Source organism: Labrus bergylta, chromosome 4 (assembly GCF_963930695.1).
Source record: "Labrus bergylta chromosome 4, fLabBer1.1, whole genome shotgun sequence".
NCBI lineage: Eukaryota > Metazoa > Chordata > Actinopteri > Labriformes > Labridae > Labrus > Labrus bergylta.
In genome coordinates, this window is record NC_089198.1 from 34,038,001 (window position 1) to 34,051,811 (window position 13,811).

General features: G+C 39.4%; 1 protein-coding gene across 8 annotated transcripts in view; it reads left to right on the top strand.

Moving 5' to 3' along the window:
* The window catches only part of depdc5 (DEP domain containing 5, GATOR1 subcomplex subunit), a 46,428-nt gene that overhangs the window by 17,848 nt on the left and 14,769 nt on the right, over positions 1–13,811 (top strand). For 7 of the 8 annotated variants that reach the window (XM_065954427.1, XM_020647020.3, XM_020647017.3 and 4 more), the window contains 6 exons: positions 35–126; positions 851–907; positions 2,520–2,703; positions 2,922–3,082; positions 4,280–4,397; positions 13,137–13,304. In XM_065954427.1, the coding sequence (XP_065810499.1) occupies positions 35–126; positions 851–907; positions 2,520–2,703; positions 2,922–3,082; positions 4,280–4,397; positions 13,137–13,304 (780 nt within the window). The remainder of the gene's footprint in view (positions 1–34; positions 127–850; positions 908–2,519; positions 2,704–2,921; positions 3,083–4,279; positions 4,398–13,136; positions 13,305–13,811) is intronic. The other variant, XM_020647019.3, reaches the window with a different exon arrangement.

A 13,811-nucleotide genomic window follows, 5' to 3' on the forward strand; every position in this document is an offset into this window, starting at 1 on the left:
CATATGAATTCTTGTTCTTCATCTTTTACTTCAGGCGAACAACTTTACGGCAAGGTGGAGACAACAGCCTTTACATTGGTGGAGGGATGGAAGAGTTGACTGGAAGTCCTGGGAACAACAGTAGTGGTGATATGCCTCATTAAACACACTATTGAACGATACTCGGCTGTTCTACAAATCTCCTTTGTGCCACATATGTCACGAACCCCATTGTGCCACAGAGCTCCATTGTAGTTCAAAATCAGTAAGAATTTCACAAATGAGGCAGAAAGTCTCACTGGTTGACATGTTGTTATGGACAAACAATCTACAGTTTTTAAAGACACCACACACACACACACTCCTGCTGGGAAAAAGATAACCTGAAAGCCACATTTGGATATGTCTTTTATTCTAGTCAGACAGGGAATTCATTCTCTCAGTTATCCCATATAAGTTCCAAACTATAAATGTGTTATAGTTCTGAGACTATATTCTGCTTACAAGTGGTGCCCGTGTTGGTTTGCCTCCTACTGTTATTTTAGGTTGGCAAGAAACAACAAAAAGGAAAATAAATCTAATATTATGCATGTCATGTTTAAACAATTAAGTGCTCCAGCATTTCACCCATCCCAGTTTGATCATTTCACTAGTCTGAGACCGGGCAGAATTGTGAACTTTGAACACTTGTTGAGTGAACTGCTTCAAAGACCTCCAACTAGGCACTGATTTACATTTACCAGGTCATAAATAATTAAAGAGTTAGCTAGCGAGAAAGCTACTTCCTTCATTCTGTTATTTCTGATGTGTGACATAGGTACAGATATCACTCTGCCACTCTGTGTTTATTTTGATTGTGCTGTCTGTGCAGGAATGATAACCAACCGGGGCTCATTTGAAGACTTTTCCCTCAGCGGTGCTAACCCGAGTGAGTTCATCTTGAAAACAGAAACATGTCAATTGATGCAAAAATGGTCACGCTGCCATGCCTTAAGTTTGGGTTTGATATTCTTAATAATCACCAAATATTAGTGGTTGTTTCCGTGTTCCAAGATCAGGCCTGCCCCACTTGCTTAAGACAGTGCCTCATTAGGGGAACCCCAAGAGTTCAGGTTCATTATACTGCTCGTTTAAATTGGAGTAGTAGCACTAAGTGTAATAAAGGCATTGTGATCTAACGTCCTTAATATGCATAATTACAGCCAATGCTAGCTGAGGAGTATAAAAACTTCTTTTGTGGTTATCTTTTTCTGAAAAATGTTCCGATCCATGACACATTTGTGAAATGCTTGGAATAATGAGATTTGTGATTCTTTGCACCCTAACAAATACTATGAGCGCATAGACCAACTGAGTTAGCCAATGGGAACTCATTCATCTTAAGCAGGCAGGTTGCACCACTGGTCCTCTGTCTCCATATTAGAGATCATAAGGCTTGGGTTCCCCTTCCATTCCTCCCTGTGTATCCTCACTTTCTCAATCAGACTATTATCTACCTTTTTCTCTGGGCCTTCTTTTGATCTTGTTTTCAATAGACAAATGTTCCATAAATGAGGCTACTGCAGGCAAAGGGAGCACAAATTTGCTGTTTTTTTTTCCTCTCATGCGTGGCTCAGATGGGGTTTTTTTTACGACGAAATCAGATGGTCAGTACTCACAGAATCTGCTTTATCATCTGATGAATGTTTATATTATACTGACATCTGTGGCCTTCATGATTATTTCCAAAAAGCAGTGCATGACATCAACTTTATTGTTCTTTTGCATAAACAGGTAAGTTTAGGACCAGGACCAGTTCACAGATGATTCTGGTCTTATTTAAATTTATTTGCAAAACCAAAAAGGAAATTAGAGCTAAGCAATGAATCTGAATCAAATCAAATATTGCTGTTGTAGTATAGCCTCAATAATTACTGTATAATTGTTCTATTCCATGACCTCTTTAAATAAGCAAGCTTGTGTTTCGATCTGGTTTCTGCATGGGGGTGTGCAAAGTGTATGTCACTGGATTGTTGTCAAATAGTTGCTTCTGCCAACAAATGGATCTTGGCTGAAATATTTCAAATCTTTTTCACTAAAATGTTAGTTGCATGCTGTGATTTCTCTGCTTAAATTCACTCGGTCACTTAATGGTTCACGCCCTTGCTGAGCTCAGGACACAGTTTGCATTTCCCTGTGAGTCAGGCAGATCACACACTGACTATGACAAGGCCACAATCTGCATGTTTGATCACTGTTTCACAAGTACACGCCCCTCTGGAATCACCATTTGGGCTGACAAGGCTAGTATGAATAACACCTAACTTGTTTTTTCTCCCCTTTTCTTCCCTGTTTTGTTTCTTTATTCCCTCTTTCTCTTCCCTTTTTATATCTTCATCTCTTTTCCTTATTTCTATTAACATCATCCCACTATGCTTTCCCTCCCTTCTCCATCCCCCACATACATGTACCACTCTACTGCGGGTACATGCATTTGTCTTGTTGTGGGGATTTTTTTTTTTGTATGTGTGTATGTACGTATGGTGGGTGTGCTCCTGAAGCCCTGCTGATATCTGCACCCCCGACAGTGCCCAGCTTCTGCTGCACAGTTGGGGTAGACTGGAAGTCCCTGACCACACCAGCCTGCCTGCCCCTCACCACTGACTACTTTCCAGAGCGCCAGACTCTGCAGAACGACTACACTGAAGGCTGCTATGACTTGCTTCCGCACAGTGACCTGGAGAGGTAAATGACATGATGTCTTAAGAGTGAAAATCTCTTAAGCCAATCAATGCTTGCCTGAAATTGGCTCTAGCAGGGTGTCTTTTACAGGATGATCATTTTAATTTTTTAGAGCACAGAACTGATTCCTGTATCTCAGACTCCTAACAAGCATGAAGCTGGTGAAAAGCTCAGGCTGTGTCTTTGGTTCATCTGTATTTTTGCTTTTGTCTAATTCCTAGGCGGGAAGATGAATCCCCAGTGATGAGTGCATCTCAAGTGTTTGAGGAGTTCATATGCCAGAGATTGATGCAGGGGTACCAGATCATTGTCCAACCCAATAACAGGAAACAACAACCCTCTGTGGCCACACCACTTGGCAGCAGCCCTCATTACAGCAGAGGTGAAACATTGTTTTATATAATTATTTTTTTTTAGTGGACATTGATTTACAATTCTTTACATATTCAGATTGTTTGCTGTATTCTCAAGTCTGGAGTTCTTAACCTGTTTCCTAAACTACATCGTGTTTTTCCCTCCAATGCTGCTCCTCCTTAAATTTGTTGCATTTCAGCTTTGGGATATGTGAAGCATGCTAGAAGAAATGGGGTAAAGGGTTGTATGACAGATGAGATATTAAACTGCTGTTCTGGGATTGTCTTGTCAATAAAATACTGAGTGACTTTATCTCGAGGGAGATAATCATCACAGCGATTTGCATCACACCGGAGCTAATTACAGATGTGTCCCTATTGAATTATTGTTTTGTTACTTACTATTGTATAAGTTATAAACTGCTTATAGGCAGGTGTTACTGATTATTGAGTTCTTCATAGCCAGAGACGTCAAGCTAGCTTAGTCTCAGAATGGTTAATAGACTGCACTGACCACTCTGTGTTTCTCTATGCCTTATGGAGCCATTTAGGGTTCAGTATGTAGCTAGCAGACACATCCTTAGATTATCAAAAGGACTTCCTGACCTCCACCCAAATATTGACCGAGCCATAAGGGGAGTGACCCTTATGTCTCAGTCACACTCTGAAACACTACTACACAAATACGACTACAAAGCACAAACCCTATTCATGTTCCTGAGGTCAAAGTACAGCAACAGACTTCAAAGACTATAATGACCCCAGCTAACATCACTGATGACAACCCTAACGTAGCATTATTAACTGGTTTCTCAAAGACTACTTCTTGGGAAACCAGTAACTACCTGGTATAAGACCAAGTAAGTTGGTGATGACTGAAAGACAGCTGACAGATTGGGGCAACGGGGTAAACAGCTCTAACCACAGCTTCTGTAGAGTATCAGGTGGATGGACACAAGTGGTGAGAAGGATAAGACTAAAACACCTCAGAGACTTGAACAATTTGTATTTGTCTCTTGTCAAATACTGAACCACAGAGAGTGTCATTAATAGGAAAAGTATTGCCACGTCAGAAAAACAGCAATGCATGTAACAAATAAACCTGATTCCTTGATTGATCTGTTGAGATTAAGATATTCAATTTGAAATGGCCTTTCCACCTTCACTTACAAACTTAACCACTGTTGCCACTGGATGTGTTTTTTCTGGGGTTTTTTTCTCTTCAGGTCTTGTGTCTTTGCGTCGAGCTGAGGAGGAGAACGTGTACTGGCTTAGTATGGGCCGCACTTTCCATAAAGTCTGCCTCAAAGACAAGATAATCACAGTTACTCGTTACCTGCCCAAGTGAGTATGCAACCTCGTATGCAGCGAGTACTCATTCTGCCTTTTTCCCATGTTTTGCTATCAATCCATTTTCTCCCACTTATCGGGGTCCAGTCATGGTGGAGGCATGCTAAGCAAGTCGTCCTTCAAATCCCTCTCTCATTCTAGGTTAGAAGGGAGGAGGGGCTGTGGCTCAGTTTGTAGAATCTGTCGTCTCTCAACCTGAAGGTCGGGGGTTTCTTCAGCCACATGTCCGATGTGTTCTTGGGGATGACACACTGCTTTGTTGGTGGCATATGAATGTGTGTGAATGGGATTAGTTTTTTCTGATGGTCACTTTACACAGCAGCCTCTACCATCAGTGTGTGAATGTATAGGTGTGACCTGCGGTGTAAAAGCTCTTTGAGTACTCTGAAGACTAGAAAAGTGCTATACAAGCTCAAATCTTGCTCTTGGTCTTTGTAATATAGCAATAAGTAAGGTCTTTTACCTGCTTTTTGTAACATAACAATGAGTAAGGTCTTTTACCTGCTTTTTGTAACATAACAATAAGTAAGGTCTTTTACCTGCTTTTTGTAACATAACAATGAGTATGGTCTTTTTACCTGCTCTTTTGTAATGTTAAAAGACAATGAGTAAGGTCTTTTACCTGCTTTTTGTAAAGTCTCTCCAGATAACACTTGTTGGTGCTTTACAAATAAAAATGTATTAATTTTCTTGAAATCCATTTACAATTCATAATACTGAGCTCTGGGTCTACCCTGGAGACTCCTTCCAGTTGGAGGCGTCCTAGAGGCATCCTAATCAGTTGCATTAACCACCTCATCGGGATCCTTTCACAATTCATTCTGGCTCAACAGTCTCATTGTCCATAGCTTTATGACCATCTGTGAGGTTTGGTGCTAGATGGTAAATTGAAAGCGTTGCCTTCAGGCTCAGGTCCCTCTTGCATCAATACAGTTCAGTACAATGCTTACATAACTGCTGATGCTGTGCCAACCTGTCTGTTAATTTACAAATACATTATACCCTCATTCATGAACAAGACCCTGGATACTTTAGCTCCTTAAATTGAGGCAATGACTCATTCCCCACTCGGAGGGAGCAACCCACCATTACTTAAGTAGAGAACCATAACCTTGGACTTGGAGGTGCTGACCCTCTTCCCAACTTTTCACACACACAATGCCTAATGGATGTACAGGCCTGAAGAAGCCAACAGAGCATCATCTGCAAAAAGCAGAGATGAGATTTAGAGACCCCCAATCCAAAAAGCATCCCCCTCCTGGCTCACAGCCGGGAGATCCTGTTATGCAGTGCATGCTTACATGCACTCTGCATGAAGCCAGCTAGTTACACACATTAAGATTTTTTCTCATAGTCCACTGCACAGCTCCTACATTGCATCTTTTGTACATTTTGTGTTTTTTATCTTTATTTTTTTATATTTTACATTTATTTTTATTTTTATTTTTTTTAATTTAAATTTTTATTCAGAGCAAAATTGAAACATGTTTTGCAGCTAGTCAAAGATACAAACGTTTTTCAGAAAGTAAAGAGATGGCATAAGACACATATGTCTAAACCTTCTTCAGGGTTTCTACAGAGCCTTGAAAGTCTGGAAAATACTTGATTTTAAATATAGTGTTTTCAAGGTTTGAAATGTGCTTGAAATTTGAACACTGTGCTGGAAAATGCTGGATTTACTCTATATTGACCAGTGTTGTAATTTAACAAATAGAAATAATTGTATTCTGTAAAAAAAAAAAAAAATTAAGTCGTTATGTTTTTTTCTCCGCTGTCTCGTATGAGTGTTGCTCCCCGTGTTTTCTTTCCTTGCGCACGCGCCTCACCTGGCGATCGCTTCAGGAATTATCCAGAACCACGTCGCTGCTCACATGGACCTATCGCTCTCGATACTACCATGCCAGGTTGCCGTTTCAATGCCAACTGGCTTAAAAATGATAAATATAAAAATTGGTTACGACGAGGCTCAAATGACCGGCAGGCATACTGTTCGGTCTGCAAAAAGGACATCAAGCTGTATACAATGGGGGAATCTGCACTTACAAGTCATGCCAAAGGTAAGTCAGTTGAGACAAAGTTTTCGTTTAATCATATCAGACAATGTCACTTTGGATTACTGTTCATTCATGTTCTCCTTTGTAAGTTACACCAAATTCTGAGTTTGTGTGTGTGTTATTGACTTGTCGATACAAAGAAATAGCATGCTAAATTGACGCTCAAAACCGTTAGCAATTAGCTGGCTAGCTAGTTCTCATTGATTCATTGCATCAAATGCATGTTGTTAGCTAGATAACGTTAGCTCGGGAGTTACTTAATCCTAACGTAACATGACGTTACACCTAGCTGGGTGATAACCGATCTAGCCCGATGCATTTTCATTTGATAACAAGTTGTATAACCTAATTGGTCATTGGTAACATTAGTTGCAGAACCAAGATCCAAAATGTTAATTTTGTGAAGTTGTCGAAGTCAAGAAAGTATTTGCTGGCAGAGTCGTTGCGGTGTGTCCCAGTTATGTGTACCGATGCTTTATTGGACCAGAGAGCCCACCTTGTCCCTTTTACATACTGAAATCATGGACGTATTATGGCTGAACTACCTTTTTATTGACTGAAATCCCTTTTTGGAAGAGGATCACTTTTTGACAACAAACTGTAACATAGCAACCAAGCACTATTGGGAGTGTGTGGTCATACACAAGCTCCTATTTGAAATAGTTTTTTTAAAAAATCAATAATTTATTCTATAGGCATATATATATAATTTTTTTACATGCAATTATTCAGCCGGGGGAAAAAGGACTCTGTGCAAAGGCTGTATTTGCCCTTAGTTATTCTTGAATGTTTCCTTAAAATGTACTGTGTGCGTGTGCGAGAGAAATAAGTTAGTAATTAGCAAGTATTGCCTACATCTAGACCTATTGATTATGAGTATGGCATAGGTATAGTCATGTTGTTATTAACCTGATAGATGGTAATTTTGCTCTTGTGAACTAAACTGATAAAGGTCTGTTGAGAGCCGTACTATCCAATTTGCTTCTCTCAATAACATTTGATTTGTTTCCCCTTTTTTTCAGGCAGGAAACATCAAGACCATTTAAAGCATAGGTCCTTCCCTGGGGGCTTTTTTCCAACAGCCACATAATGCATCTAGCAGTGGAGACGTGACCTGCTCAACTTGGGCATTATTTGTACTTGAATTCAATTAAATTTTGTTTAAATGTTTGCCTAATGTGCACGCATGTGCATTTGTCATAACTTTGCATTGTTTGCACGTACAGTACATTAAATGTACATGTTTATTACATGTTTGCTAAATTTGAAAGTAAAGATTCAATGAAATTAAAGTTATTGTGTTTATTTATCATTCATAGAGGATTATTCCCTTGGTATGTAAATTGGGTTGTCCTTTCTGCAAAAGAGCAACAGTAAAACAGAAATGAAGGTAAACAGGGAGGATTATTTGTCATATCTATGTATATATAGAGTCTATTTAAAGCTTCAGCTTCCTTGAAAAAGTTGATATTTTATCTTGAAAGTGCTGGAAAAGAGCTTGAATTTTACTCTTAAAAAGCTGTACGAACCCTGATTCTTATAAAATGAGGTGGTAATAGTGGTGAGACAAATAAACATTTTGTAAAAGAAAAATCAAAGCTTGGCAAAGCCATTGTGGGTAAAAGTAATATGCCGGGATGGGTAAGTGAATAGGATTGTTGTCGTATACATCTAAATACATGTACGTGTCCCCGCTTACATAGATAAACTTAAGGCCTAGCTGCTTGTATTGACAAAAATAAACTATGTACACTTTAGTAGCTCAAAAAAAAAAAAAAAAAAAACGAAAACTAGTAAACACTTAGGGGAAAGAGGTGTATTAGGTCCATATTTTGAGATTGGTTGTAGTAGGATTTGATGAGGATGTATAAGTGGTCCAAGGTGTCCAACAACTTTTAAACTTCTGTTGTTCCAGTCGTAAAATAAATGTGAGTTTCTCCATCACGAAAATATTATGGATTACATCGATCCAGTTCTCAACCGTGGGGGGGTCTGTTGACATCCATTTTCTGGTGAGAGCTTTCTTGCTTGATATCAGTAGAATATTAAACAAGTATTTTTTGGAAAAGCCCTCAATGCTGTCTGGCTGCAGACCTAGATAGAGCGTTGCAAAATTGAACGGGATCGGCACTTTGAGCACCTTTTCCATAACGTTTTTAACTTGAATCCAGTAATTCTGGAGCAACGGGCATTGCCAGAATACATGGTAGTGGTTTGCCTTTTTCTCCCCACAAGACCTCCAACAGGATGTGTTTTTATTAACAAAATTATTTTGTACAGACGTTTTAAAGAAACGTATCAAATTTTTCAATTTTTCCATCCTATCTAGGACAGGGCAGATGTACTTTTCCATTGTTGTTTGTGGAGTTTCTCCCATACTTCAGAATTTAATGTAAGATTTCCTTCCTTTTCCCACTTCACCTTTTCGTAACTCGTGTTGTCCCCATCCAGCTCATTCAGACCATTGTACAACTTAGAGATGTTTCTAAGGCCTGGATCTGAGTCGTAGGCCTTTAAGAAAACCTTCAAAATGGCAGAATTCATATTGACTAAGTCATCCTTTCTTAATTAATTTATCAGTATAATGTCTAAGTTGTAGAAACCTGTAAAAGTCTCTGTTAGGCCATGATGATCTTTCCTGAAAACTCTTAAAGCTGCCGTTTATATAGAGATCGCTGAATTTTACCAGGCCGTTATCCGCCCATTTTTTGAATGTTGTCTCAGTCTTATTAGGTATGAAATTGGAATCATAGGCTATCCATCTCAACAGCTCGAATGTTCCCTTGGCTCGATGTACTGTCATCGCATGAAACCAGGGTTTAAGAGAAGACTTTATCCAAGGGTTGGCCTCTTTTATGTTTTTTAATTAAAGCACTGTCCCCAGTAACAGCTTGCAGGGGAATATCACACGATAACAGGCATTCTATTTCTTTCCACTGTGTTTTATTGGAGGAGTTTATAGTCCTGGTTTAAGACGCTAATTGGCCTGAAGTTATAACATTCCAGCCTATCCTTCCCTTCTTTTGGTAATACAGCAATAACAGCCTCGTGCCAGGATGGAGGATATTCCCCCTCTTCAAGCACCCAGTTAAAGGTCCTTAATAATAGTGGTTATAAAGAATCTTTAAAGGTTTTGTACCACTCTGCACTGAATCCATCAGAACCTGGTGATTTGCATGTTTTGAGTTTTGATATTGCATATTCAAGCTCTTTTGCTGTTACTTTTGCTAACAGGGCTGCATTCTGGTCGTCTGTAATTGTAGGAACTTTTAGTGAGTTAAGAAGGTTGTCTGTACTCGTGTCTCCTTTACTGCATTTTTTGGAGTATAGGTTTTTATAGTATAATTCAAAACAGCTTTGGATTTCCTGAGTTTTGTGTTTTACTTGTTTCGTTATCGGATCTTTAATTTTAAATATAACTCTATCTGCTTGCTGTTTGTTTAGTTTGTAGGCCAAGTATTTGGTAGACTTACTACCAATTTCGTAGTATCCTTGTTTCAAAAATACCAATTTCTTCTGAATTACTTGTGAGTGTAGTTCATTTATTTGGTTTTCAACTTCTTGAATTTTGTGAATAGTGTCTGGTTCAGTATTGTCTTTATTTTTTCTTTCTAGTTCAATCAATTCTTTTTCCAAGTCAGTCAGTTTTTTTTGTCTGAATTTCTTCAGGAGAGATGACTTGGCAATAATTTTACCTCTCATAACTGCTTTACAGGCATCCCAAAGTATAATTGGGGAAACCTCCCCATTGTCATTTTATTTTAGGTATGTCTGTATATCTCTTAGCAATTCTTGTTTAGTTGGTCCTTTGACCAAGCATACGCTTGCATTCAATCTCCACAAAAAACTGTTTGTTCTATTCTTAATGTCTAAGTCCATATACACAGGGCTATGGTCAGATAGAGCCATCAATCCAATTTTACAATTACTTATTCAACCGATATCTTTATTAAACATAAAAAAAAAAAATCAATCCTGGAGTAGGATGAGTGGGGAGAAGAAAAGAAAGTGTAGTCCCTTGATGTAGGATTTAACTCCCTCCAAACATCACAAATTCCCATTTCTTTTAACAACCCTCTCATTTTCCTACTAATTGAATTATTTGGATTACTGTTATTTCCTGAGGCATCTCTCATTGTATTCAGTCGTAGGTTGAAATCACCACCACAAATTATTATACCTTGTGCTTTTGCAATCATTAAATCAAATATGTATTTATAAAACGCCCATTTAGCCCCTGGAGGGGCATATACATTTAGCAGAGTGAGCTCTACACCATCTAATCTTCCAATAACCATATTAAATCTACGTTCTTTGTCTTTGATGTCAAAAAGTTTTTCAAAAGATAATTTTGCAGATATTAGTGTTGCTACACCTCTTCTGCGTCCTGACTTATACGATGATGATAACACCAGGTTGAAGCCCTGTCTGCTAAGTTTATTATGTTCTTGATCTGTTAAGTGAGTTTCTTTTCTCATTTTGTTAAAAATTTTGCTCCTTTTTACGGGATTGAGGACACCTTTTACATTGTAGGTAACTACTCTGATAGGTGTTGTTTGCTTAACCATGTATTTCTGGAGTGCAGTGACAACACAGAACGTACCTTTCCCCCTTTGCTACTCGAACAGACACAAAACAAAAACACAACAGAACACAGAACAAAAGAACGTTTAAATGTTTCGAATAAGAAAAATGAAACTTCAAGTACCGAGGTCTTATTTGTGACCCTAAAGGAGCCGTGATGGATTGACGGCTCAGAGGGATTTTCTCCGCTCCGCTCAGGTTGTGGAGAGCCCTCCTCTGTTGCTTCCATACAGTGCTTGCGTACAGTCATTCGTTTAACCCGCGTCAGAGACCCTTAAATGAACAGTGTCTTTGACAAGTCCCGGGGAAGCACCCATAAGTTTTTGCATTGCTATTTATTTCACTACATCACGATAGGAAAAAAGACAAGCCTATATACAGGCTAACGAAACATTTGTCAAAAAGGTTTTACCTCAGTGTAGTGAAATTCCTCACACGCCGTGCATGGTCCCGTGTAAAAGTCAATCTGTTCTGAAAGCCTCCAGTTCCTTTTTATATCCCATTTGCGGAGTTTCTGCTGGTTTTTCTCCTCCCAAACCCTAGATGTGTGCCACATTGAAGATTTAATCCTGTCGGACCAACTCGCGGGTGCTTTGAACACAGACACCGGGAGTCCGCGTCTCGCCATATCCTTGGTGGCCTCAGCTGCAGAGTTGTACACACGCGTCTCCTCCTCATAGAATACTCTCATCCTAGCCGGGAACGGGGTTTGAAATCGAGGTTTCCTCTCTCTAAGGACCCTCTTTGCCTCCGTGTATTCCCGACGCTTCTTAAGGACATCTGGGGCATAATCGTGGTCGAGTGTCATCCTTCTCCCCTGATGCATAAACCCTTTTTTCTGCCAGGCCATCTTTAAAGTTTCCTCTTTAGTTTTGAAACTTGCAAACTTGACCACTATTGATCTTGGGACTCTGGTGGCGGCTTTGGTCCCAGGGATCGGTGTGCTCTTTCGATCCTAAGATCTGTGGTGGCAGGAATTTCCAGCTTCTCTCTTAGCAAACCCTCTACGAATGTGATCATCGATGCCGAGTTATCCTCCGATCCTTCTGTTATGCCGTGCAGTCTAATGTTGTCCCGTCTGGCACGACCCTCTTGGTCCGAGAGTCTGGCCTCCAGATTCTCTTGTACTTTTAGCATCTCCAAAACGGCTTCTTCAACTGCTTGTATTTTGTCATCTGTTTCTGAGATTCGGAGTTCGGCATCGTCTCATTCTCTTGTTAGTAGTTTTAATGTCTTCTTTAATATCTCGGAGAGAGACCCCGTTTTCACAACGAAAGTCCCTCAGTTCCTGGAGTATGATCTGCCCCTCCTGCTCGTGGAGTTCGCTGTTACCTTCCTCGTCTGCAGAATTTTTGTTTGCTAGAGAGAACTGTTCTTTAGCATGCACGGCGGTTTTTCGTCTTACCCCTCTCATATCCTCAATGCCTTATTCATATTTCGCGATTTTCAATTAATTTAAAGTGCAAAAAGACTGCGTTTTAGACGTAGGGTCAGGGAGCTCTGAAGTTAGGCTGTTACCCTCATGGCTGCTCAACCGGAAGTCTATATTTTACATTTCTAAATTATATTTTAAGTATTGTAATAGCTTCTTATACTGTATTATTGAAGTTGTTGCTAGTTCTGCTTTATTTCCCTGTTAATTGTTTAGCACCAATACACCAAGTCAAATTCCTTGTATGTGTAAATGTACTAGGCAATAAAACCTGATTCTGATTCATGAAAATCACAAACACTGTCGGTAATAAGGGACAACCCTGGTTGAGAATAACAAGCCCCGTGAACATAGTGAAGGGAATGCACAGGGACCAGATGGATCCCATACTCCCACATGACCCCTAGTGACACAATCATAGACCTTCTCCAAGTTCACAAACCACTTGAGACATGTAGACTGGGAAGGCAAACTCCATTGCGTCCCTTTTAAAGTCCTGGAAGAGTAAATAGTTGGTCCACTATCCTACAGCCAGGACAGAATCTGCAATGTTTCTCCTGCATCCGAGGTTCCACAATAGGCCAGAGAACATATATACATGGAAAAGGAATTTATATATAGCATATTGAGCTCAACAAATAACTAATTCTTCTCTAATTCTAGGTACCCGTATGAGTCAGCTCAGATACCGTACAGCTACAGCTTGTGTCCTCCACACTCTGATGCTCAGTTTGTTTTCTGCTGGGTGGAGTTTGGCCATGAAAGACTGGAGGAATATAAGTGGAACTACCTGGACCAATACATCTGTTCTGCTGGCTCTGAAGACTTCAGGTATTTAAACTCAAACCACTGCTTTAACCCTTTGGTGGTTTCAGAGCTGAAACTGTTAATATGTATTAAAGTTGTGTTTGTTGTGAAGTAACTTTATTTATTTATTTTTTTAATTACATTTTTCTTCAGAGCAAAATTGAAACATGTTTTGCAGCTAGTCAAAGTTACAAACATTTTTCAGAAAGTAAAGAGATACAATAAAACAGGAATAAGACACAGTTGTCTAAACATTCTTATATGAGGTGGTAATAGTGGTGAGACAAATAAACATTTTGTTAAAGGAAATTCAAAGCTTGGCAAAGCCATTGTGAGTAATATGCCGAGAATAGGATTGTTGTCGTATATACATGTACATGTCCCGGCTTACATAGATAAACTTAATCTAGGCCTAGCTGCTTGCATGTGTTCCTGGATCAGAAAAACTTGTATTGACAACAATAAACTATGTACAATTTAGTAGCTCAAAAAATAAAAAACAAAATGAAAACTTAGGGGGAAGAGGTGTAT